We start from the raw sequence: 23,913 nt of genomic DNA, 5'->3' as shown, positions 1-23,913 counted from the left end.
GTATCCCGGTTGTCCTCGAGGAATTGCAAAGATGCTTTTGAGAGCTGAGGGGGCGGGTGCAGTGCAGAGAGCGAAGGTGGCGCTTGCGTGTGCGAGACGACGTCTGGCAGGCCCTGGCCGAGGCAAAAAGTCAGTAGGCGCGCAGCCCCGTCGAGATTCGCGCTCCGCCACGCTGAGCGCGGGCGGAGCGGAGCCTGGACAAACGTTGAGCGAGGTTCCATTCGACGACCACGAGCTTTGCCACCGCCGTCGAGCGGTATCCTTGAGTATGGATGGCTGGCCCTTCACTACAGACGTTGGGGGGAGGATCGAAGACATCGTCCTTCCAGCACCTCCTTGACTCCTTCCCACCACTCGCCGCCGCCTTATTTGTCGCGCACCTTGGCCAGCCCCATCTCCGTTGTCGCGCACACGCACACCCTCTTGCCGCCCCTCGCGCCGCCACGCTGTCTGCTGCAGCTCTCGAGAAGCGACAGGAGAATGCCCGGACCCCTAGCCATTCGACACTACACTCGGCTCTCGACAGACTTCGATACGGGCGATCAAGACGGACGCGGCGGACCGTCTATCCCACAGCGCAAGCAGAGTTTCAGCGGGGCGAGGACGCGCCCGAGAGCCGATACGGCAGGCGCGACAATTGTCGAAGGCAACGAAGCGGGTGCCGGTGCCGATATCGGCGCGACGTCCAAGGCGCTCATCCTCCTCGTGGGACACGTCGGCGGTGTATTCTGCCTGATCGCCATCCTGGTCCTCCTCGTCGTCCCACGCCTACGCTGGATCGATGCGAGCTGGACCGTCTACTTCCGCGGCGCCCTGACCACCCTCACGGGTCTGACGGGGAGCGTCAGTTGCCACAAGGTCACTGCTACCGTCGCCGTCTCCTCGCTCCCCACCCTCCCGCCTGTCGCCACATCCTCGCATCCCCCCAACGTCGGTGTCTCGCGCTACGATGCCGCGAGGAGCAAGTACGAGGGCACGACGAGACGACCAACGACGATGACGACGGCGCCGGCGGTGTCGGACCTCAAGATCCAGTCCGCCCTGTCTTCGCACAGCTTTACCGCGTTCCCCTCTCCCTCCTCGGCAGCAGGGGAGGGAGGGGGAGGTCGAGACCTGGCCTACTACCTGCTGGGCTACACGGAGATCATCTGCAGCGCCGCGGCCGTCTTCCTCGCCACCCTCACCTTTACCGATCCCACGACGCCTCAAGACTGGGATGCGCGCGGGGCGAGGGTCGAGTGGAAGGACGCGTACGGCTTCGGCCTGCTCGCCATCTGCACCGCGTGGATCCTCGCCCTCGCGCTGCACGCCTACGTCGTCGTGCGCTTCAGACACACCCTCGCCTTTCTTCACGACCAGACTCGTCAGGCGACCAGAGCCAGCGTTGACATGCTCACCTCGATGGCCGGCCCATCAACGCCTTGGTAGGCAGGGAGGCAGGTTCCAGCACAGCAATCCGTAGCCATCTGAATCCTCTCAGGACCGGGAATTGTCAGTGTGACTCACTGAGCCTTCGGGCCAGCACGTCGATCGCAGTCAGCTGCCTCCGCCAGCGAGCGGTGGGACGAGAGGGACATCGCGAACAGACGCCGAGGAGATACACGGGCAGCACGAGCTGATTGGCCCATCGTGCTTTGTCAAGGCATGGCGACCTCGCGAGGCTGCAAGATTGCATTTTTGGGTGTGTGCGTGCGTAGGTGCTTAGGTGCGTTCAGGATTTACTACAAGCGAGCGGGAGCGGCTTAGGAGCGGGCAGCGGCACCGGCGCCCTGGACCTGGGCGACGGCCGGGTTGACCTTCTTGCCGTCCTTGTTGTAGCGGACGCGCGGCGGCGGGGCACGGTTCCTGCGGCCCTCACGCGATCGGACACGGACGACGTGGGCGTGGATGGCGCACGAGACGCAGTATGCGATCTTGATGTAGAGCTTGGGGAGGACGTACTCTGCAGAGGGTCGAGGAGAAGGCCAGGCAAGGGAGAGCAACGTCCAGGGAGTGGTCAGATCGCAACTCCTCCTCTGCGCTGGCATCGATGGAACTCGACAACCGGCAGCAACTCACCCTGGTAGACCGAGGCCTCGGACAGGTCACGGACAGCGGCGGCCTCAACAATGTTGCGGACGGTGAATCGCTTGATGGCCTTGTCCTTGGGGACGGCACGCGAGCAGTTGGAGCAGCGCACAAAGGCGACGTGGCCACGTCCGTGCTTGTTGCGGCTGTGGTCAGGGAAGTCAGGTGTAGAGTGCGGTGCGGAAGCGTAGGAGCGTCAGAGATGAGCGGGCAGGGGATGGATATGTTGTGATCGCAGCGGACAGCAGCAGCAGCAGCAATCAGCCAGTCGCTAGTCGACGCGGTCGAAGGCGTCGTAGATCGCGAACGAGTCCGCCCGTTATCGACAGATCGGCAATTCAGCAGCGTCTTCGTGAAGTCGAGAAGGCCAGATCCGAGCATGTCGTCGTAGACATGCGGCCAACGAATGGCTAGCTGCGGAGCCGGATTTAACTTCGAGCAGGTCGGACAAGGCGGGATGACAGGTGAAGAGGAGCCGGCCCAAAGTCGAGGGTATCGATGTCGAGGTTGATCGAGAGAGCGAACGCTGATCGGAGCAGGGCGACCATCGACGTAGCAGTTCGTTGGTGCTGTCTTGCGTAGCAGAGGTCACTCGCCACTCGCTGAAGGCGGCTGACTGGCTGGCTGGCTGGCTGACTGCTGTTCCTGTTCCGCAGCGAGAGATGGAACACTTACCCGCCGTTTCTCCTCTTCTTGGTCATCTTGTATAGCTGTAGATGGACAAGATGAAGAGTCGGAGCAGATACGAGGTCAGATCGGATCTGGTCTGATGTCGAGGCGGAGTGGGGTTCGCCCGTCGCCTCAGCGGGCCTGCCCTCAGCGACGATCCGGACGACAGATCAGCGACCTCCATTGGCGCCAGACAGAGGATCCGTTATCTCATGACCGTGTCTTCTCCGCCTTTCGGTCACCGAAGACGCGAATGACATTTGGAGCCCTGTCGTGGCACCGCAAGAAAGGTCGTCGATGCTCTGGCAGCTGCTGGAGCGTGTGTCGTCAAGAATATTGCCGCGGGCATGGCTCCGCTGTGTCGGGTCGGCGTGGCGAAGGCAGGGTAGGGCGTAGGGGTTGGGGTGGGGCGGCGATGCTTACTTCTTGATGGGGGTGGAAAGAGTTGATGGATCGGAAGGAGGAGAGGTGGTGTAGGCGCTCGAGCCTTGACCGGTCTGCCTGGCGCACCACCGCCGGACGCTGGCAAGCGCGGGTCCTGCGGCCGTGTTGCCTGCCGGCCCCGCCAGCGTCGAGGGCTCTCGCAGCGGTTGGGTGGGCCTGCCCTGCCAGCCCTGCCAGCCCCGTGCCAGCCTGTGCCCGTCACTCTGTCGATCACGCTCTGGTGAGAAAATTCCCACGCCGGCCGCTCGCTCGCTCGCCTGGCTGCCTTGCCGCAGGGCAGACCGCGGCCTTGCCATTTTCGACATTTTCGGGTCCGGGCCATGCCTCCACCCGCGCGAGTCGAGCTTATCGACAAAGGTATCGGGCAGCTGCGACCGATCCACAGACGTCAGGTCGTCATCGGCGGGCCACCGGATCGGCTGCCTGAGCAACATGCTTGGTTTGCCTCGTCGTGCTGTTGCAGAGCATTCCCCAGCCCGGCCGCCGGGACGGACACCTCGCCCTCTATCGCAGCCAGGCTCTTGTTAGTCAGGCATGTACCCGGGGACAGGCATGCCTCGTTGTCCTTGATCCCGATGATGAGACGCTCGACCGCATTGCCTGGTTGGGTGCGGCTGCGGCTGCTGCGATAAGAGGGCGGAAGTCGGCGATGGGTCAGTCGGCCAGGTTGCGCGGCACGTGATGGGCTCGCGGGCTGCGCGTTGCCTTTTTTGGGCTGGGCTGGCTGCGCTAGCTGGGTCGGGCCTGGCCTCTGATGTGCGGATGCGGTGCCACAGGAGAGGGGCCGGTGACGCCTTTTGGCAGAGACCAACAGGCGAGGCGGGGCGGGGCGGACAGCAAATAGGGTTCACCCACACAAGAGAGGCGGTGGTGGCACGCGGGCCATCTCGGTGCCTCGGTCCTTGTCCGCCTCACCTCTCTCACCTGTGGACCATCGTTGCCCCACGTATGCGCAGCATCCTCGTCGCCTCATCGCGCAACATGAAGTCTTCCAACTAGCTGGCCACGCTCCACTTCTGACCACCATCCAGAACCACCGCCACGACCACCATCGCCGTCACCACCAAATCACCGACAACAGCAGCAGCACCCGACAAACCACCACCACCACCAGCACCACCACCATCGCCAACGCCAAGCGATCTCGCCGCAATCACACCACCGCCACCACCATCGCCAACGCCAACCGATCTCGCCGCAATCACACCACCGCCACCACCATCATAGCACCGGCCGTGCTTCGCGCAGCCGTCCCTCCACCGTGGAGCCAGCGGCTGCCCTCCGTCTCGGCACCCCAAAGATGGCTCACGCGGCGCAGCGATCCGCAAAGGCTCTTGCGGGCCTCGAGCGCTTGCGCAACGACGAAAACGCCACTCCGGCCCACGACGCTTCCGCCTACATCAGCGCATCCATGCTCCAGTCGGGCGGACTCTCGCCGCTGCCCACCTCGGCCCAGCTCTACGACATCCACCTCCCAGACATATCAGCCTTATCCCCCCTGCCCTCGCATCCCACGGGCAGCCGGGCGCCAACGCGGCAGGCGCTCCATCCGCTTGCGGCCAGCAACCAGCGACGCGACGCTGCGTCCTCCTTGCACGCAGCGTCTGCGGCCAAGCACAACACGCGTGGAACACAAGTCAGCGTCGTGGTGCCGCACGATCCAGGTCGCGTTTCGCGATCCCGCTCCCGCTCCATTTCCGCGCGTCCTTCTCCCTCCGCATCCGCACCCAACGCCGCCATCGAGGCAGAGGGCGGCCTCATGACGCCTCCGGCATCCGGCATGTCGGCGCTCTCCTCGTCCCAGCTCGACCAGTCGGAACACCGGCCGCCCCACCCGACCTCACCCACCCCTCTCAAGCCGAGATCACGCACGCAGTCTCCGCACAAACGCATGGTCCAGCCCCCTTCGTCCCACAGCCTCACTCCAGGGACCCTCACCTCGACTCCTGCACGACCGAGGAGAGCCGCCAGCCCGCACAACAAGAGGACCAGAGACCTGGTCGAGACGCCCGTCATGGCCCGCATGCGCGACCACAGCACCTCTCTCCAAGCCGAATCCATCTTTAAGAACTCGCCCAACCCGCGGGCCCGCAAGAACACGAGGACTTCGCAGCTCGTACCCGGTGTCGCCAGCGGCAGCATCAACGCTCAGTCTGACTCGGAACTCGACTCGGACGAGCCCCTGGCCAATGCTTCCCGGCTCGATCCTGTTCAGGCCTCTGCCTTGATCGCTGGTGCCACAAGGCTACCGCCGTCTTCGGGTCGCGCAGCCAACGCCAAATCCAAGGGAAAGGGTAAGGGTCGGATCGTGTCCGGCGCCGCCTACCGTGACGACCCATCGACTGCGCTAGAGGAGGACGACGAGGACGGCGACTCCGACGTCGAGATCGTCAGGGTCACCAGGCGCAACGGCCCCGAGGCTTCTTTCCTCCGTGAAGCGCGCGAAAAGGGCTGGGACCGCATCGCGAATAGTCCGGTCAGGACCATTTACATCCAGCAGCCTGAGCCGCCGCAGCGGCAGAGGCAGGGCTCTGCGCGCGCAAAGAGCAAGACGCCGAAGCCCGAATCGCAAGAGAGCCTTTCGACTCCCGCCGGCAGAGCGAGGAGCCGATCCTCATCGAGACCCTTGGCCAACGTAGCACCTCCCGCCGCCGCTGATAACAGCGCGGCCGATTTGTCGAGCCAGAGCATCAAGTCATCGTCTTCCCAGTCGTCCACGAGCACCATTTCGCGGAAGAAACAGCCTGGGCCCGCTCGAAGGCGGGCGTCTTCGTCAGCGTCCACGTCCAACCTCCGTATCAAGACCAAGACTGGCAGATCACGGAGGATCTCGGCCCCGCCCTCCAACGTCGGCGAGTACATCAGCGAACATCCGGCCATGCCCGACAGCCCTAGCGAGGACCCGCTCCTCCTCGTCGGTCCCGAGCCGGACTTCTCTGCACGCTATAACGCGTCGGTCTCCTACGGACGCAGCGGCTTCGCCTCTCCGAGCGTGACGGCGAGCGGCATCCGGGCCTCGCAGAAGCACGGTCAGCTGCACGACTCGACCTTCGCCATCCCAGAGGGCCTGGAGGAGGGCGGCGATTCCGGCGAGGATGACGACGAGGACGATGGCTACAACGACTACGAGCCTTTGGTCTTTGAAGACGCCAGCCGCATCTCGCAGACCAACGCGTCCCGCCCGAAAACGACCTCTTCCGCTCAGATGCTGACGTCGACGCCTTTGCCCGGAGCAAGGATGGCCTCGAAGCTGCCCGCCGAGATCCCTCTTCCGAGCTCTGTGGCTGCTACACCGTCAGCGGGCAACCAAATCGAGATCGACGGCGTCACAGATACGCCACAACAGAGTAGCCACCCGGCGACGACCTCGTTCGACGCAGGCGACCCTCGCCTCGATGATGCACCAGAGACGTCCTTTGACGTGAGCCTGGAGCGCGAAGCGGACGGATCGTCTGCAGAGACCTCGCATGAGTTGCCAACATCGGCTCATGATCCTGGCCACGAAGACGTCATATTTGGCCAGTTCCACGACGATGGTCCGCTCAGCTCTGACGAGTCCAGCGCCGGGGGATACCTGGACGTCGACCGCGCCGCTGCGGATGAGAGCTTAGCTGCAGCGCCAGAGGTCGCAGATGACGTCGCCATCGAACAAGGCGATGACTCCGACGCTAGCGGCAGCCTCTCTGGCGCCGAGGGAGCGCGTGCCGGTGAAGGTGAAGGAGATGCCAGCACGCCCCGGACGATGGCGGACTACAGCCGTGACGAGACGAACAACGCCGTCTACGGTGCCGGCGAACGCGATAGGGACAGCGACATGGAGTTCGTTGGGCAAGCCTACAATCGAGACCAGGATGCTCGCATCCAAAGCGGAGGCAATGAAGAAGAGGAGAGGGAGGACGGCGGCAGCGACAATGACGACGACGACAACAACAACAACGACGATGACGGGCGGGAGCAGGATTCGCGGAGTGCAGGGGCCCTTGGTCAGGACAGCGATGAAAGCGGGCGCAGCGGCACGACCGGCAATCAGTCTTCAGAGGCCGACAGCTCAAGGATCGACGAGGACGTCGACAGCAGCGACGAGATGGCGGCTCGGCTCGACTCGGCGGATGCCGAGGAAGTCGAGATCCTGGCCGGCAGCAGCACGCGCGACCGCACTCCGGAGCTACCCATCGACGATCACGAAAGCCAAAGCTCGTCCGATGGCTTCGAGATTCTCGACATCGTCACGGCGGACGGGTCCAGCATTCTTCACGGCAAGCAGCGGGCCGTCTCACAGGGCAAGGACGAGGACCGATCTCTGCCGATCCACACGCTCCAGCTTATTCACCAGGACGACGTCCGAGCAGCGGCCGATGCGTCCCGATCGATGCGGGCTCGTTCGTTTGGCGCAAACGCCTCGATGAGCGTCGACGCCTCTTCAGCCTCGGCGTACAGCCGCTTCCTGCGACTTTCGCAGCAGACGACCACGCCCATCGTCGAGATCTCCAGCCTGGACCCGCATGCCGCCGCTCGAGCCACGGCCATCCTCAAGCTCTATCACCAGTACGTCGACGAGGGCTGGATCCAGGGCGATGAGGAAGGCGAAGCGTTGCGAGGAGAGGCTCTTGGAGAACCATCGTCGAGGCATGGCGCCCATTTGCCCGACGACATGGATCCCCAGGAGAGGCTCAAGGTGCAGCAGGTCGTTCGCATCCTGCAGGAAGCCGAGAGGATCGCCGCCGGTCAGAAGAGTGGCCGCGCGGACAGGTCAGACGTCTCGGCATCATACGTCGACGCCGGGAGCCTCACGCTGCCGCAGATCCTCATGGACGCCGAGATCAACATCGCACGTCAAGACGCCCACACCGAGGCCAGCAGCGACGATGGTTTCAGTGTGCGAGGGCTACTTGCGCCCGAGGATGAGGCCACTCAACTGCGTACGCCGATGAGCGGCGCCAAGGCGGCTGCCACGATCGCTTCGCCGGCCACGCCCTTCCTTCCCGGCGGCTTCCGACCCGAACCTGCGTCAGTCGTTCGAGAGACTGTTCAGGTCCCTACGGCCAGCGATCGATCGATGGTAGCGCAGGTCGAGCCGACCGTCTGGGGCAGGAGCGATTGGGTCAGCCTCGACAAGTTCTTCGCTGCGCGCGTCAAGGCGAGCGCCAGGGCCATCCTCAGGGCTGATCTGTCGAGGAGCGGCATCGAGGATGTCTCTCACACGCAGATTGTCGATGTCGACAAGGTTGCGCTGCAGATCCAGGCGCTGCTCTCGGTCGATGCTCATGAGCTTGCTGGCGACTTCCTCGACCAGCGTGGAGTCGCCGAGAACGACAGAAGGGCTGAATGGGCGAGGTGAGTGGCTTGCATGCATCGTCGTGGTCGCCACTGCCGTGACACGGAGTCGTTCAAGGCTAACGCAGACGCGATCGCTCCCCCTTGCTGCACCTGCCGTTGATGCGCACCAGTTCCAAGATCCGCTTCCGCATACCGGCGCTGCAGCGCAAGTACCTCCGCAAGCTCGAGTCCAAGCATCCTGGCAGGGTGACGGCCGAGCACGTCTCGCTGCTCGACCAGTCCGCCCGAGGTGACCTGAGCAGCAACGCCCCTCTCCTCGCGCTCGGCTTGGGTCGTGCCGGCAACGGCGGCAACGGCAATGGCAACGACTCCATCGCCACCGAGGACCTCGACTGGTCGCTCACCGGCATGACGACCCGCATCCAGGCCAGCCGCGACGGACATGGCGATATGAGGGGCCAAGCGAACAGCTCAGCGACGGGGCTGAGGCCAAAGGAAGGTCGCCGCGCTGGGCGGGTCTCGTTCGGGACGCCCTACCGACTCGGAATGCACAGCACGCCGATGCCGGCGCTCAAAAGGGTGCAGGAGCAGGCAAAGCGAGATGGTCTCTACCCGTCCTTGCAGCAGCTCTCAGCAAGGACAAGCAAGGCCCAGGAAGCCGGCGTTGGAGTGGCCTCCTCGAACGAGCCAGCTGCCGCCGCTCCCACCGACGCGACGGCGTTGCCCAGGCAGGTGCAGACGCCCGCAAAGACAGACCAGGGTTCTGACGGCACCACGTCGACGCCCAGCGTGGTCGCTCGCACCACACGCCTCTTGTCGCGGATGAGCGGCAGCTTTTTTGGACTCGGCGCCTCGCCTGGTTCCACCTCGGCGTCGACGAGCGATGCCTCTGCAGGCAAGGCCGCGGCAGCATCGGCAATGAAGTCGATGGCGGCATCCGCTGCAACCACCGGCGACGCCAGCCGAGGATCAACGTCGAGCTCGGCTTCGCGCATTCCAGCTCTCAAGAAGGCCAAGGCGCGCCGACACACGCCCATCCGGCAGTTTGGAGGTCGTGCCAGCTCGCCAGTAGAGATGTCTGGCGGTGGCAAGGAGATGCAAATGGCGGCGCAGTCGGCCGCTCCCGTCTCGATTGATCAGCCGCCATCGCCGCCATCGCCGCCGCCGCCGCCGCCGTCAGAGCAGCCACAGCAGCAGCGGCAGAAGGTCGACGGAGTGAGCGCGAAGCCCCGGACCTCGTCGCCGCCGACTCAGCGTGCCACAACTCTCAACCGAAAGCCTAGCATCTCGGCCGCCGACCTGCAAGCCGCTAGCCGCTCGATCCGGGAGAAGCGCACCTCGACCTCGTTCCTCGCCCCCCGATACGACGACAGCACCAGCGCCAGCACAGCTTCGGGCCGCAGCACTCAGAACGTCGGCCGCGTCATCGACACACGACCCACGCCGGCGACGACAACAACGACAAACACGAAGACTGCGACGACGACGGCCTCTGCCGTCGACAGCGGCAAGGGCTCAATCACGATCCGACGGAGCAACTCGGGCTCGTCGGGGCTGGTCCGACCGACTGCGCTGTCGCTGCTGCCCAACGCCGAGGCGTCGCACCAGATGGCGCGGGAAAAGGTCAAGCAGCTGGCCAAGAGCCGGCAGGACCGCGACTGGAAGAGCCCGCGCGCGAGCCGAGTGACGAGGACACGCTCGCACGCCGAGAACCGCGTCGTCACCGCCATTGCCACCGAGATCCGCAAGCGGGCCGGCGGCGGTGGTGGTGGGAGCGGCGGTAGCGGCTCGTCGACACGGTAGATGATGATCGCCGGGGTCTTGGCAACCTAGGCCGGACTGTGACTGGTATTATGCGCGTCGTCGCTCCCCGCGACGAGCAGATAGATGGCGGAGCCGGGGGCGGCCTAGACGCTCCGCTTCCGACAGACGTAGAGGTAGTAATGAAACATGTCGCCAATCGTCTTGACCTCGATGTCCCACTCGTCTGGCCGTTCGAGGAGCGGGCGGCGGAAGTGGGGTTGTCCGAAGGTGAGGTAGATGAAGAGACCGCCTGGTTTGAGCAGTCTACAAAGATGCGGGGGCGGGGGCGGGGCAGGGGGAAGGGACGAGATCGGGTTAGAGACGAGGGGTCGAGGAGCAGGAGGGATCGAAGAGGAAGGAGGGAAGGGTACGTTACCTGAGTACACCGTCGACTTCGCCCTTGACCAAGGCGCGTACGCGCGGACTGGGGTCCCAAACGCTCCCCTTTTCCGCCATAAAGGCGTCCATGGTGCCCTTGTCGATGGCCACATCCCACGTCCCCTCCCCCTTTCCCCTTCCCTCCTTCTCCTCCTCGTCGTGCTCGTGGGTGGAGCAGAGCGCTGCGGGGTTGTCGTCGCTCGTCATCTGTGTGACGTCCATGACGAGCCACTTCATGCGTGTCTGTCCGCGCGCATCGTGTTTGCGCTTCATGCTCTCGATTAGGGGCGCCGAGTAGTCGAGGTTCGTTATCCTCTCGTACCCTGATGCGTACATGTCGCCGCTCAGTGCTGAGGGCGGTGAAGCGAGGGGGAGGCGAGGAAGGAAAGCAGGGTTGGTGCGACTGTGTCATGGATCCACTGGAGTCCGTTCAGGAGGGGAGGCCAAGGACTCACTGCTATTCCCGCATCCCAGCATCAAGATCCGCGCTTCCTTGGAAGGGATCAGCTCGTCAAAGATCGGTCTACCGTCAAGGTTGGGAGGTGGCAGGTTACCCAGTCGGTCAATGGCCTCACCACCCTTCTCCCTCGTCTCTGCGGGTTCCTCCAACTCACTTGAGGTCATCGTACTGTTCAAACCGACGCGCGCACAGCAGGCAAACGAGCCAGGAGATCAGCTCAACCTTCGTTTCCTTCCGGCGCAGCAATGATGGAGAGGTGGAGGGACAGGGGCCGACGAGGACGTACCGTCTTGAACCAATCAAACGTATCCTCGCCCTCCTTGAGGTCGGTATACCGCCGATCCCAGTAATCGCGCGTCGAAAACTGCTCGTTGTCCGTTGCCTCGAGACTCGACATCTTCTCTAGCGATAGGTCAGAGTACGAGGCGGCCTGAGTGAGGGAGGGTACAAGAGCGGGTCCTGGGGGGTGGGGACGAGGAGGTGGTGGTCGAAGTGGCACCGGCGTTGAGAAGCTTCGCATGCAAGGGTGCTCCTCCGGCTGGCTGGGCCTGGCCGGGCCTGGACCCGCACGCCCACCCAAAAAAAATGCCAAGCGATGCTCCCCGAGTTCCGCGCTTGGAGGGACGGTGGCTGGCACGCGCGACCCATCTTCTACGCCGCGCTCCTTGCCCGGCCGGGCGGTGGCCGGTGTCTGATTGGGCCTTGGAAGCGGGACTCGGTCTTAATAGGACGCGGGGGCAGGCGGCGCAAGCGATGTGATGGTCGAGGCTGCTTTTGGGAGAGGTCGTCGTTGAAAGAATGGGGCAGCGGACACGGGCCAGGATGGGCAACGCTGGCAGAGGACCTTGGACGAGGCCAAGGCGGGACAAGCAAGCGAGATTCAGGATAGGCACGGCAGCACGGCGGCATGTTCTTGTTTTTTTTCTGGGGACCAAGAAGAGAGAATCGTAGGATGAAAGGGTGGGAAAGAGGTGGGCGGGCGGGTGGCGATATGTGGCATACTACAACAGGAATGGACGAGGCAGAGGGAGGGAGCGGGGGGGATCAGGCGTTCATGTAGGAGCTGGCCTCGATGGTGTCGGGCAGCTCGGGCACGGCGACCTCGAACCGGCTCTGGATCTGCTTGAGCACCTCGCTGTCGGCCTCGCTCGAGACAAACATGATGGCCAGGCCCTTTGTGCCGAAACGGCCCGCACGTCCGACACGGTGGAGGTACGAGTCGGCGTCGGCGGGCGTGTCGTAGGAAATCGACACATTGACCCGCTCGACGTCGATGCCTCGGCCAAAGATGTCGGTCGAGACGAGGATGCGCTTCTCAAAGTTCTTGAACTGCTGGTAGCGGTTGATGCGCTCGTCCTGCGCCAGGCCGCCGTGGATGCAAATCGAGGGGAAGTTGCACTCCCGCAGCAGCTTGTCGAGCTCGTTGGCCCGCGCAATCGACTTGACGAAAATAATGACCTGGTTGAACTCGAGCGAGTCGAGCAGGTCGTTGAGCTTGCGGTTCTTGGCCGACTCCTCGAGCTGCACGTAGTGCTGCTGCAGGCCGTGCAGCGTCAGCTTGGTCTCGTCGTCGACGTAGATCTCGAGCGGCTGCAGGTGTGGGAGGGGGAGGGTCACGACGAGATGCCAGCGACGTGATGCGCGTCAGTACCCGTGCCCAAAGTCAGGCTTCAGCGGAGGGCCACGCTGGGAGCAACGCGGGAGCAACGAGGGGGAACTCACGTTCTGCATGAACTTCTTGCAAGTGGGTCGGACCTCCTTGGACAGGGTGGCCGAGAACATCATCACCTGCTTGTGGTGCGGCGTCGACCGGAAGATGTCCTGAACGTCTCGTCGCATGTCTGTGGATAAGGACAAAATAAAGCAGAAAGGAGAGGTGGTTTAGACTGGGAAGCCCCTCCGGCGAAGTGAGCGCTCAGCCTGAGCGCAGCGCACGGCAGCACGTACCCATCTGCTCGATGATCTTGTCGCACTCGTCAATGACAAAGTGCTTGACGCCGCTGACCTTGAGCGACTTGTCGCGGACGAGGGCGTTCAATCGTCCGGGCGTGCCGACGATAATGTGCGGGCACTTTGCCTTGTCCTTGAGCAGGGCCTGGTTCTCGGCGACCGGGGTGCCGCCGTAGATGACGGCGGTGCGGACGTCGGGCATGTACTTGGTGAAGCGGGCGTACTCGTTGCGGATCTGGTAGGCCAGCTCACGGGTGTGGCAGAGGACCAGCACCGAGACCTCGCCATCGACGGGCTCAATCTGCTGGAGCGTGGCCAGGACAAAGACGGCTGTCTTGCCCATACCGGACTTGGCCTGGCAGAGGACATCCATGCCCAGGATCGACTGGGGAATGCATTCTTGCTGGACTGTGGGCGGCGCGGAGCGCAAGAATGAGCAAAGCACAGACGCGCGAGCGATGGTGAGCAGGGATGATGGTGCTGAAGGTACGGCCGGCATCTATTGCCGACGCCATCGCGGCGGCGGATAACGCGTCGAGCGTCGTGCTCCGGCCCAGTCTTCCGACACTCACCTTCGGAAGGGTGCTCGAAACCAAGGTCGCTGATGGCACGGAGCAGCTCGGGCTTGAGCAAGAAGTCACGGAAACCCGTCGAGTGGATTCCGACGTAGGAACCCTGCAACGGCCGAAGGTGGTTCGCGGATCGTGGGCGGGCGAAGTCGGGGAGCGAATGAGGGGATGAGTAAGGTGTGCGACGAGGGCGAGGCGTCGTTTCATGGGCGAAGTGCGAAATCGGCTTGTGCATCCGGCGCCGCGTCGCGTTCCAGCGCGCAGCGGGTCGGGCCGCTCCGCTCGACACGGATCGTTGCCGAAAGCGATGCCGGGTCGGACCGTCGCAGCGACGCGATGGAGCGGACGGGACGCGTGGATGGAAGCTGAGAAGAAAAGATGCTTGCCTTTTTGTCCTTTTCCGCATCGGCGGTGGCGGCGTCGGCGCCGGTGGCAGCGGCACCGTTGGTGGCCGTGGTCGGGGCAACGGCGACCTCCTCCTCGTAGTCGATAAGACTGGCGAAAAGAGGGCGATGGCGAGGATCAAGCCGGAAGGGATCGCGTTTACGGCGGAGGTTGGGAGGTGTTCAAGGGTCAGTGGGGTGTTTCTATAGCCTAGCCTGGATCGAAGGGGCCCGAGATCGTCGTCGGGGCGGAGCGGCGGGGCGAGCTTGCGCGCGTTGCTTGACGGATATGAGCCGACAGGAGCAGCATCTTCGTTCGAGGCGAGGTGCTGGGCGGTAGCGGCCGACAGCAACGGCAGCAACGGCAGCAGCAGCGAGGGGCAGCCGAAGGAGCTTGATCCGACGGATGGAGCCGGAGCGAGGCCAGGGGTCGAAGCGGAGAGCGGCGGCTTGGCAAGGGCCAGTCCGTGGTGGAGGAGCGTGCGGCGATGACTTACTCCTCGTTGTCCATGGTGGGATGTGTATGGGTCGGTGAAACAAGGGGTAGCACTGAAAGTCGTGGAGCTGAGAAGTGTCGGCTGATGAACGTCGAAGAGGGCCGAGTCGATGTTGGTGGTGGTGGCAAGCAAGCAAGTCGAGATGTCAAAAGCAGACGCAGCTGCAGGGTGCCTCTCTGTGGATGGGCTGCCGTTGTGTGGGACGGGCGGGCGACCGACATCTGCGCGCCCCGGCCTCTGGGGGCTTCGCGAGACGCGATGCTGGAGTGATCGAGGCCGGGGGGGGAAATCTCGTGCGAAAGCCGCGGGGCCTGACCAGGCCCTCCCGATGGATGAAGCGGCCCGATAAATTCGGATGGTCCCGAGCCGGCATGGGCCGGTCAGGTATGCGCCGCGCCGCCGCCGTCGACCCCGACTACTGAGCCCGGGCCAGGCCGTCGGCGTGCAAGCAGCGCCACCCGCGGCATGTTGCCATTGGTGGCCTATCTATGTAGCTCTTCCCTCTTGGCGCACAATCGCGTGGGCTCGGGGCTACGGGAGGTCCTCTCACAGAGCAAAGGATGGGCGGCTTGGACGCCGAGCGAGGAAGGGCTGGAGCAGGGCGTGTGGAGCATGTGGGCCATTTGCCGGCCTGATTCGCGGTCTAGTTGCCCGCCGTCCTTCCCCCTCGACCCTGACGATCCCCGGCCACCTTGGCGCTGGGTCCTGCTCCTGCGCACGTCTCGCCGCCGAAAAGTCGTCTTATCGGCTGGCCCGGCCCTTCTTCTTAAAGCCTGCCAGCGTCGTCACTTGTCTCCGCCGCCCACCACCACCACCACCATCGCTGCCCCACTCGCCGTCTTTCGATCCAGGCTCATCCCTTCCGTCGCCACTCTATCCGACCAGCAACGAGTCCGCTGCCATTCGCCACAGTATCACCATGGGACGCTTCCTTAAGGAAAAGACGGTGGCCATCGTCGGTTGCCCCTTTAGCGGCGGTCAGGTGAGTGAGAGACGAGGCACTGCTGCGCATAGAGATGGGGACAGTGGTGTGGGAGAGAGCGTCTATGGCGAGCAGTCTGGGAGACGATCTCGGTGGACTGACCCTCTCGCTCCACGACCTGCCCCTCCCGCCTCGCCCTCGAACAGCGCCGCACCGGCGTCGACACGGGCCCGCACGCCCTCGTCTCGGCCGGCCTGCCCAAGCAGCTCGAGGAGCTCGGGTGGAAGGTCGAGTTCAACGGGCATCAGAAGTTTGAAGAGATCGGAAAGACAATCACCAGCGATGCCGACATCGGCGTCATGAAGCAGCCCCGCCTCGTCTCGGCCGTCACCAAGGCGGTGGCGGATACCGTCGAGAAGCACGCCCGCGCCGGCCACCTGCCCCTCACCCTCGGCGGCGACCACAGCCTCGCGCTCGGCACCGTGTCTGGATCGCTGCGCGTCCACTCGGACGCGGCGCTGATCTGGATCGACGCCCACGCCGACATCAACACGCCAGAGACGACCGAGACGGGCAACCTGCACGGCTGCCCCGTCTCGTTCCTCCTCGGCCTGCCGGGGACCGACGTCGAGCCGTTCAACTCGTGGGTGCCCGCCAAGCCGCTGCTTCGGTCCGACAGCCTCGTCTACATCGGCCTCCGCGACATTGATGCGGGCGAGCGCAAGATCCTGCGCGACAACAACATCAAGGCGTTCAGCATGCACCACGTCGACAAGTACGGCATCGGCAAGGTCGTCGAAATGGCCCTCGACCACGTCAACGGCAACTCGAGCCGCCGCGACCGTCCCGTCCACCTGTCGTTTGACGTCGACGCCCTCGACCCCACCGTCGCCCCCTCGACGGGCACCCCGGTCCGCGGCGGACTCACCTTCCGCGAGGGCCACTACATCTGCGAGGCCCTCTACGAGACGGGCTGCCTCGTCGCCGTCGATCTTATGGAGGTCAACCCGTCACTCCTCGAGGACAGGGACGCTCAGCAGACCATCGCCGTCGGCTGCTCCCTCGTCCGCGCCGCCATGGGCGAGACGCTCCTCTAGGCGGCCGGCCATGGGGCCGCGCATCCTGTGCACGCGCCCGCAGTGGCCGAGGTCGGTTCCTCGCTCGCCCTAGTCCCCTTGCCCCTGCCCCTCCCTACCCTGTCCGCCAGCTCCCCCACCAAAACCCCGCTGCTCGTAGATGAACCGGCATGGACACTCCGCCTCCCCCTCTTTGTACTACCACCGCAATCCCCGCAGTCACTGCCTCCTGGTCTCACCTTCGCGAAGGCAGCAATGTTGCATGCAGAGCGACTCTGACGAGCTCGCGATGACTCGTACACGAATGGCGAAGGGCGCTGTGATCAGGGGTCGGGCTGCCTGCCTGGCTGCCTTGTTGGCTTGCTGAGTGTTGTTACAAATATGTCGACGCAGCTCGAGACCCAGTGGCATCGGGTTGGCGCGTCGAGGGTGCATCGAGCGTTGTCGACGGGCAAAGAGCGGGCGGTGCTGACAGAAAGCTGCGTGCTCGGCGTGGCATGGATCAATCGCGGACGGAGCTAGTAGTCGTCGTCGTCGCTGTCGATGATGCGACGGCTCCCGCCCGTCCTGGCGGAGCGTCTCTCGCCGTCGCCGTCGCTGTCGCCATCGCTGCTGCCGCCGCTGCCGCTGCTGTGAGAACCGTCGGCGGTCTCGAAGCTTCCTTCGCCTCGATCGGAGCCGGCAAAGCTGCCGCCCTGGATCGACGACTTCAGGCAAGGAGGCAGGATGAGACAGAGGCGTCAGTGTGTGTCGAGGTTTGAGCTTGGCTTGTCGAGCGGTATCGCAACGGAAAAGAGGCACATACCATGTCTTCGTCGCCATCATCGTCGTTCTCCGCGCGATCGTGGTCGCTGCGGCGGCTTTCGCCCCCACTCGACTCCTCGTCACTGTCCATGAGCCTCCCGCCGGCGGCACCGCGCCCCCTACGTCCCCTCAGGTGGTCGTGCGCCCCGTCTTCGTCGTCGTCGTATCCGTGACTGACGTCGCTGTTCGAGCTCACTTCGATGGCATCATCGGCAGCGTCCTCGCGTCCACTGCCACGCGATGAGCCCGTCATCGTGCTCTCGCTCCGGAATCGTCGTCGCCGCCGTCTTCTGCCGGCCCCGTCGTCGTCCGTATCCGTGCTGGCGTCGTCCTCGTCCTCGTCGTCCGAGATCTCGATCGCCTCGGCCTGCCTGTAGATCCGCCTGGGACCGTCGATGAACCCATCATCTTCCTCGTCGTCGTCATCGCCGTCGTCGGCGTGCCTCCTGCCGTCCTCGTCGAGGTCGTCCTCGATAAAGGAGCGCATGTCATCCTCGCTGTCGCTGAACTGGCTGTCCCGGGACCGCGAGCCGTCGGACCCCGGCGAGCGGTGGCGGCGGCCGTTGGCTTCGCCGCCGTAGTAGCCGCCAAAGTGGCCGTGGATGTCGTCCGAGGGCAGCAAGAGGTCTGAGCCGTACTCGTCGTCGGACATGTCCGAGTACTCGATGCCGCTGTCAGCAGAGAGTCGGAAGGGAGTCGGAAGAGGGGAAAGGTTGTCGAGGTTCAGCGACTGCCTGACATGCTCGAGGCCGACCCGCCGTGTCAGATGCACAAACTCACCAGTCCGGGTTGGAGCACACACCCTCCCAGATCTCACTGGCGCACTCTCCGCACCGCCTGACGCCATCGCCCTCGTCGTAGAGGATCCTTCTCGGTCCACGCCCGTCGAAGATGTCCTCCCACAGCTTGGGCCCGGCGGGCAGATCCTCGCCCCTCGCCTTTGCGATCTCGAGCGAGCTCAGCGTGTCGTCCGGCAGGCCGCAGTCCGAGGTGCCGACGGTCCTGGCTGCCGAGTCGAGCTTCTCCAGCATGCCCTTGACCAGCCAGATCTCGACCGGCGGGCACGCCAGCTCCGTCCTGCACGCCGGGCAGGTCTTTTTGCGCCTCTGCGTCCGTCGCTGCTCCTCTCTTGCTCGCTCCTCGGCATTGAGGCCCGGCGGCAGGTCGCCTTCCTTGTCGAGCGGCTTGGTGAACCACGACATCAGGCAGACGACGCAGAAGGTGTGGCCGCACGGCGCCAGTCTGCGCGGGAGGTGAGGTGCCAGACGAGAGTGAGACAGAGCAGGTGAGCTCCAGATGTCGATGACAAGAGGATCAAGGTGCAAATGCCAGCCGACGCAAAAACTCACATGAAGGGTCTCCACACGAGCTCGAGGCAAATGGTGCAGGTGCACTGGTGATAGATGTGTTTGATGGTCGAGCGCTGCGTCTCGATGAGCTCGTTCTTGGTCGAGAGCTCCTTTCGCAGTCGCTCAACCTCGTGCTGCAGCTCCTGGGGATCGCCCGTCGAGATCGAAGCGGTCACTGCTGCTGCCGCTGCAGAGGGCGATGCTGCCGCAGGTTGCGTCGATGCTTGCTCGGTATCCGGACCCTCCTCTGCCACGGCGCCCGGCGCCTTTGTCTTTCCCTTGTCGCCAGCGAGTCCGTCGTCTCTGGCGTCGCTGGCGGTTTGTGATGAGGAGGACGGGCCAGCTTCTGCGGTCTGCTCAACCTCTGCTTCAGCAGCGCCATCGGCCATCGGTGTCGCTTCTGGACTGACGTCGATCACCTCTGCTCCGACTGCAGTGCATGAATGCGGTGCATCGAGAAGAGAAAGTCAGTATCGCTGGTCTCCCGGCACATCGGCTCGCGGGTTCAGAGTCGTTCCCTACTCACCATTCGCCTTCCTCTTCTTGTTCTTCCTCGCAGGCCTGTCTGAAGAGGCCGAACGTTGACGAGTGACTGCTGGCAGGCCATCGTCGTCGCGAGCCGCGGACTTGGCAGCGGCGGACCCCGAATCCGCTGCGAGACTCTCCTGGTGCTGCTGCTCTGCCTCCCCGCCTTCGTCGTCTTTGAAGGCCGACCTCGACCTCTTCTTCCTGTCGGCGGCACGGCTCGTCGTCGGCGCCTCCATCCTCAGTCACTGGAGCCAAGTGGCAAAGCTTCGCAGCACGCGGGCAGGGCTGACGATGTTGAGAGCGAGTGGGGGAATATTTACGTCGGGCAATGGCGGTGTTGCCGTTGAGCCTCACCTTCGTGAAGCCTCGGTGAGTCTAGAAGCGTGCGGGTGTGATGCTCGAGGGCCAGTCGACAGGTCCAGCCCGGTGGAGCTGAGCAGGCAAATGGTGGGCGCAGAAGCGGCGGGGTGCGCTGAGTCGAGCGGTAGCACTCTCGTGATGTTGCAAGAGACTAGAGTGCAGTGGTAGAGGCTGTGGCGGCGTTGGCGGGGGGTGATGATGGTGGTGGTGGTGGGGTGGAAAACGCCGTCCTGGCCACAGTTATTGAGCGGTCCGAGCCAGGCTAGGGTCCTGCGGAAGTGTCTTGGCTGGGCTGGCCTGGCCTGGCCTGTCCTGGCGGACCCACGGGCCACGCATGCCGCGCCGTGCTGGCCCTGGCTCCGCAGCGGGGCCAGCCAGCCAGGGACCAACACCTGGCGCGCCGCCATTTTTTGGCTCAAGCAAGGCGCACACCCGACTTCCGCGCATCTGCGTCTAGTTACATGCGCTGCCTCCGCTGCCACAGAGGGCTCTCTCGCTATAGTCACACTCGAAGACTCTCTCTCTCTCTCTATGAGCTTGCCATCGTCGTAACGACCAGGCGCTCCTCCCTTTTCCCTGCCACCTCTGGCAGGCGTCGAGCTCCACAGTCATGGCCTGCAATTCAGACCGGGCGTTTTCAGTGGGCGATCTTCTGCATTTGCTCGCTCAGCGACGTCTCCGACCGGACCTATGCCGCAATCGCAGGACCGGAGCCAGCCTGGGCTTCTTGTGCTTTCGTCTGCAGTGCAACGATCTGAGAAGGCGGAGAAGGAGGCGGTGTAGTCGAGGGGGACGGACGGAGAGCAAAGGGACGGGGTCAGCGGGGCAAACACTCGCGGCCTGAGTCGCGAGCAGCGTCGGGACACGCACCTCGACCTTCTTCTTCTCCATCTTGTCGTTGAGGTCCTGCAGCTGCTTCTCGACCCGCTCGCTGTGGCGAGCGAGGAGATAATCGATCAGGAAGATGCCAGCGGTAGGGGAGTCAGCTGGGCTCTCTGGACGCCTCAAACATCTTCCTGGGCACGGCCGGGGCTCACATTTCGGACTTGATAAACTCGATGCGCTTGTCGACGTTGCTCTTTGCCTCTGTCTGGTCCTGCTTGACCAGCACAGGACCAATGAGCTTGTAGATCTGGTTTGACGACGATAGCGAGTCGAACTCCTGTGGACGGCGAGGTGAGAGCAGCGACGAGATGCCGCGTCCATGCAACTCAGCCGGCGAGTTCGACAGCAATGGCATTCGAGCGCGCGCAGGGGCTCACCTTTTTCACTTGGAGGTTCTCTGACAGCTGCGAGTCGAGCCGCTGCCTTGCCTCGACCGTGGTCTGGAATGCTGTTGGGTCGACGAGGGAGCGGGCCGAGAGAGAGGGAGAGAGAGAGAGTTGGATCAGCGCCCGTGCGGGTCTGCCTGCGAGCGTGCTGGTGAGCCGTGGACGCGGCGTGCTCACTGTTCTGGAGCTTTTGGAACTCTGCGACGATTGCCTCCATGCTGGGCCAGGGTGTATGTGCGAGCGGCGCAGAGAGGGACGACGGGTGGTGGTGATATGGGGAGGTGCGGGTGGGTGGGCGTAGAAGGGTGCCGCCGCCATCGGAGCAGCCGCTCCAGCCCCGCAATTTGGCCGGCCATTCCGAGAGGTCGGCGGGGCCGTGAGCCTGGGAGCGGCCCGCTGCCCGAGACCCGCGTTTCGGATGACTGCCGGACAGAGGCAGCCCGGCCAGAAAGAAGAAAGCAACAGCGCAGCGTGGCGCCGAACGAAGCAAGAGGTGGAGGAAAGGCGCGGGTGGGCCTGGCCAGCTGCGCCCAAAATGACGGCGATTTTTACGAGGCAAAATCCAGAACGGGGTCGTCTGGTGGGCCTCGCTCGCTCACTCACCCACCCTCTCACCCGCTCTAACTTAGCACCTGCTGCCACTACCGACGACCATCGTCGCCTTTGCCATCCGATCGTCATCGCACACACGCATTCGACACCCCTCTTCGCCGCGGCGGAACCCGATCCGAAATGCAGGCGGCGGCCACGCACGCACCACCCGACTCCGCCGACGAGCTGGGCGAGCCCGTGCCAAAGGTGCCCAACTCGCCGTCCTCGGCCTTTGCCTGCCTCTCTCTCGACGACGACGACGACTACGACGACGGCGACTGCAACGACAGCTCCCAGCGCCCCACAGGGACCTCGCAGCACATGGGGGGCAACGCCAGCAAGGCCGCCGAGGTCGCTTCGGCCACCCGCCTCGTAGAGGCCCTCGACGCCGCCAGGAAGAGGCCCAAACCCTTGATCCGCTCCACCGGACACCGCGTACAGGGCCCGCGCGACGAGCAGCACCACCTCCTCTCGTGGAAGACGAGCGAGTTCGCCTACCGCAAGAGCAGCACAACGGGCTCCGACCTGCCCACCCTCGCTCGCGGCCTCTTTACCGAGAGGCTCCTCACCCGCGATGGCAGCGTCCAGCACAGGGTGGCCGTGCGCGGCTACGACAAGTTCTTCAACCTGGCAGAGATGCCCTGGACAAGGCCAGAGGCCATCCGTGCCTACACCGTCCCGCCCTATATCCTCACCTTCAAGGAAAACGGCTGCATCATCTTCATCGCCGCCCTGTCCGATCACCAGCTCGTCGTCACGTCAAAGCACTCGACCGGCGCCCTCGACGGCGTCGCCGTCACCCACGCCCAAAAGGGCGAGGAGTGGCTCGACGTCCACCTCGCCCGCGCCGCAAAGACGCGCGAGCAGCTCGCCCGCGAGCTGTGGCAGCGCAACGAGACGGCCGTCTTTGAGCTGTGCGACGACAGCTTCGAAGAGCACGTGCTCGAGTACCCGGCGGAGAAGTCGGGACTGCACCTCCACGGCCTCAATGCCAACTCGGCCACGTTCCGCACGCGGCCCATGGACGAGGTCGACGCCTTTGCGCGGGAGTGGGGCTTTATCCCCACGCGCTACATCGAGGTCGCCTCGCTCGCCGAGCTCCACGAGCTGACGGATCGCATCGGCATGTCCGGATCCTGGGAGGGCGAGCCGATCGAGGGCTTCGTCATCCGCACCCGCATGCCGTCCACCGACCCGGCCGGCCAGTCGTCGGGCGGCGCGTCCACCGAGGCCGAATCGAGCTCGGCGGGCTCGACGCGCGCGCCCGTGTCGCCTCCGTACGCGCCGGGCCAGACGTGGTTCTACAAGGTCAAGTTCGACGAGCCCTACCTCATGTACCGCGACTGGCGCGAGCTGACGCGCAAGATGCTCTCGCAGAAGGCAGCGTGGGAGAAGACGGTCCACGCCCGCGGTGGGGGCGGGAGCGGCGCAAACACCATCCCGGGTGCAACAGGGCCGGCCACCGTCGACGAGCCCATCTCCTCCCCCGCCGAACCGGCCACCACCGAGGCGACGTCCTCTGCAGCAGCCGACGCCGACGCCGACGCCGACACCGGCGAGGCCAAGGTGAGCAAGAGCCAGCTCAAGAGGGAGAAGAAGAAGCTCGAGCGCGAGAAGCGCGAAGCCGAGGCCAAGCAGCGGGCAGCGGCCATCCAGGCGGGCATCGCGCCGCCGGAACCGCCGCAGGCGAGGTCCAAGCGGCCCGAGACGCTCATCTTCATCCAGTGGTGCTACGACCGGCTGTACGGCGCCAACGGCGTAAAGGCGCGGCCGGACCTGTTTGCCACGTTCGGCGAGGGCAAGGGCATCATCGCGCTGCGCAACACGTTCCTTGACTACCTCAAGGCGGCAGAGGGGCAGCAGAAGCTCGCCGCGCTGGGCGGGGGCGGGGGCGACGGGAGCAACGGGGCGGCCGTCGAAGCAGCAGCGGCAGAGGACACGCGGCCGTTTACCAAGACGCTCATCACGCCCATCGCCGTGCCCGGCTGCGGCAAGACGGTGCTCGCCGTGGCGCTGTCGGAGCTGTTCGGGTTCGCGCACGTGCAGAGCGACGACTTCAAGGGCAAGAAGGGCTTCCTCGCCAGCGTCGACAAGGAGCTCCAGGCGCACGACGTCGTCTTTGCCGACAAGAACAACCACCTCTTCCAGCAGCGCGACGAGCTCATTGAGCTGATGCAGAAGCGCAGCGATCCTAACCAGGTCGTCAAGCCGCCGTCGAAGAAGAAAAAGGGCAAGGGCGGCGGCGAGGACGAGGCATCGGCCGCTCCGCCCGCCATCCCGCGCATCCGCACAGTGGCCGTGGCGTGGCAGCTGGATGCGCTGCCGCTCAATGCGCTGCACCGCATCTGCTCCGACCGCATCCTGGCGCGCGGCGACAACCACCAAACGTTGCGCGCCGACACGACGGGCGCGGCGGGGACGCGCGACCACGAGACGGTGCTGTGGCGCTTCCTCGAGCAGCTGCAGCCCTACGGCAGCACCCTGGGCGGCGAGGGGTCCGAGGGATTCGGCGACG

At 64.7% G+C, this 23,913-nt stretch overlaps 9 protein-coding genes across 9 annotated transcripts in view; 4 read left to right on the top strand and 5 right to left on the bottom strand.

Annotated features, from left to right (window-relative positions):
• Positions 1-480: 480 nt before the first annotated feature.
• Positions 481-1,428, top strand: PFL1_02878 (uncharacterized protein; the record flags this gene model as incomplete). Its single annotated transcript, XM_007880391.1, has 1 exon — positions 481-1,428. The coding sequence occupies one exon, from the start codon at positions 481-483 to the stop codon at positions 1,426-1,428; it is 948 nt and encodes a 315-aa protein (XP_007878582.1).
• Positions 1,429-1,742: 314 nt separating this feature from the next.
• PFL1_02877 (uncharacterized protein) lies at positions 1,743-2,768 on the bottom strand (the record flags this gene model as incomplete). The annotated part of the gene is made up of 3 exons (XM_007880390.1): positions 1,743-1,942; positions 2,059-2,213; positions 2,743-2,768. The coding sequence occupies 3 exons, from the start codon at positions 2,766-2,768 to the stop codon at positions 1,743-1,745; spliced, it is 381 nt and encodes a 126-aa protein (XP_007878581.1).
• Positions 2,769-4,480: 1,712 nt separating this feature from the next.
• PFL1_02876 (uncharacterized protein) lies at positions 4,481-10,260 on the top strand (the record flags this gene model as incomplete). Its single annotated transcript, XM_007880389.1, has 2 exons — positions 4,481-8,514; positions 8,628-10,260. The coding sequence occupies 2 exons, from the start codon at positions 4,481-4,483 to the stop codon at positions 10,258-10,260; spliced, it is 5,667 nt and encodes a 1,888-aa protein (XP_007878580.1).
• Positions 10,261-10,364: 104 nt separating this feature from the next.
• Positions 10,365-11,495, bottom strand: PFL1_02875 (uncharacterized protein; the record flags this gene model as incomplete). The annotated part of the gene is made up of 5 exons (XM_007880388.1): positions 10,365-10,524; positions 10,637-10,988; positions 11,094-11,161; positions 11,253-11,266; positions 11,385-11,495. The coding sequence occupies 5 exons, from the start codon at positions 11,493-11,495 to the stop codon at positions 10,365-10,367; spliced, it is 705 nt and encodes a 234-aa protein (XP_007878579.1).
• A 647-nt stretch (positions 11,496-12,142) lies between these two features.
• Positions 12,143-14,511, bottom strand: PFL1_02874 (uncharacterized protein; the record flags this gene model as incomplete). The annotated part of the gene is made up of 6 exons (XM_007880387.1): positions 12,143-12,688; positions 12,821-12,939; positions 13,046-13,456; positions 13,621-13,723; positions 13,905-14,112; positions 14,498-14,511. 6 exons carry the CDS (start codon positions 14,509-14,511, stop codon positions 12,143-12,145), a joined length of 1,401 nt encoding a protein of 466 aa, XP_007878578.1.
• Positions 14,512-15,416: 905 nt separating this feature from the next.
• Positions 15,417-16,516, top strand: PFL1_02873 (uncharacterized protein; the record flags this gene model as incomplete). The annotated part of the gene is made up of 2 exons (XM_007880386.1): positions 15,417-15,479; positions 15,626-16,516. 2 exons carry the CDS (start codon positions 15,417-15,419, stop codon positions 16,514-16,516), a joined length of 954 nt encoding a protein of 317 aa, XP_007878577.1.
• A 497-nt stretch (positions 16,517-17,013) lies between these two features.
• PFL1_02872 (uncharacterized protein) lies at positions 17,014-19,412 on the bottom strand (the record flags this gene model as incomplete). Its single annotated transcript, XM_007880385.1, has 5 exons — positions 17,014-17,202; positions 17,301-17,970; positions 18,080-18,541; positions 18,649-19,078; positions 19,175-19,412. 5 exons carry the CDS (start codon positions 19,410-19,412, stop codon positions 17,014-17,016), a joined length of 1,989 nt encoding a protein of 662 aa, XP_007878576.1.
• An 812-nt stretch (positions 19,413-20,224) lies between these two features.
• On the bottom strand, positions 20,225-21,024 carry PFL1_02871 (uncharacterized protein; the record flags this gene model as incomplete). Its single annotated transcript, XM_007880384.1, has 5 exons — positions 20,225-20,290; positions 20,407-20,467; positions 20,574-20,698; positions 20,799-20,869; positions 20,985-21,024. 5 exons carry the CDS (start codon positions 21,022-21,024, stop codon positions 20,225-20,227), a joined length of 363 nt encoding a protein of 120 aa, XP_007878575.1.
• A 515-nt stretch (positions 21,025-21,539) lies between these two features.
• PFL1_02870 (uncharacterized protein) overlaps positions 21,540-23,913 on the top strand; it is a gene marked incomplete at both ends in the record, with an annotated part of 3,404 nt that continues 1,030 nt past the window's right edge. Inside the window, one exon of the mRNA XM_007880383.1 lies at positions 21,540-23,834. Coding sequence (XP_007878574.1) covers positions 21,540-23,834 — 2,295 coding nt within the window. The remainder of the gene's footprint in view (positions 23,835-23,913) is intronic.

Source organism: Pseudozyma flocculosa, assembly GCF_000417875.1.
Source record: "Pseudozyma flocculosa PF-1 unplaced genomic scaffold scaffold00008, whole genome shotgun sequence".
Classification (NCBI taxonomy): domain Eukaryota; kingdom Fungi; phylum Basidiomycota; class Ustilaginomycetes; order Ustilaginales; family Ustilaginaceae; genus Pseudozyma; species Pseudozyma flocculosa.
This window is presented reverse-complemented; position numbering and strand designations above follow the sequence as displayed.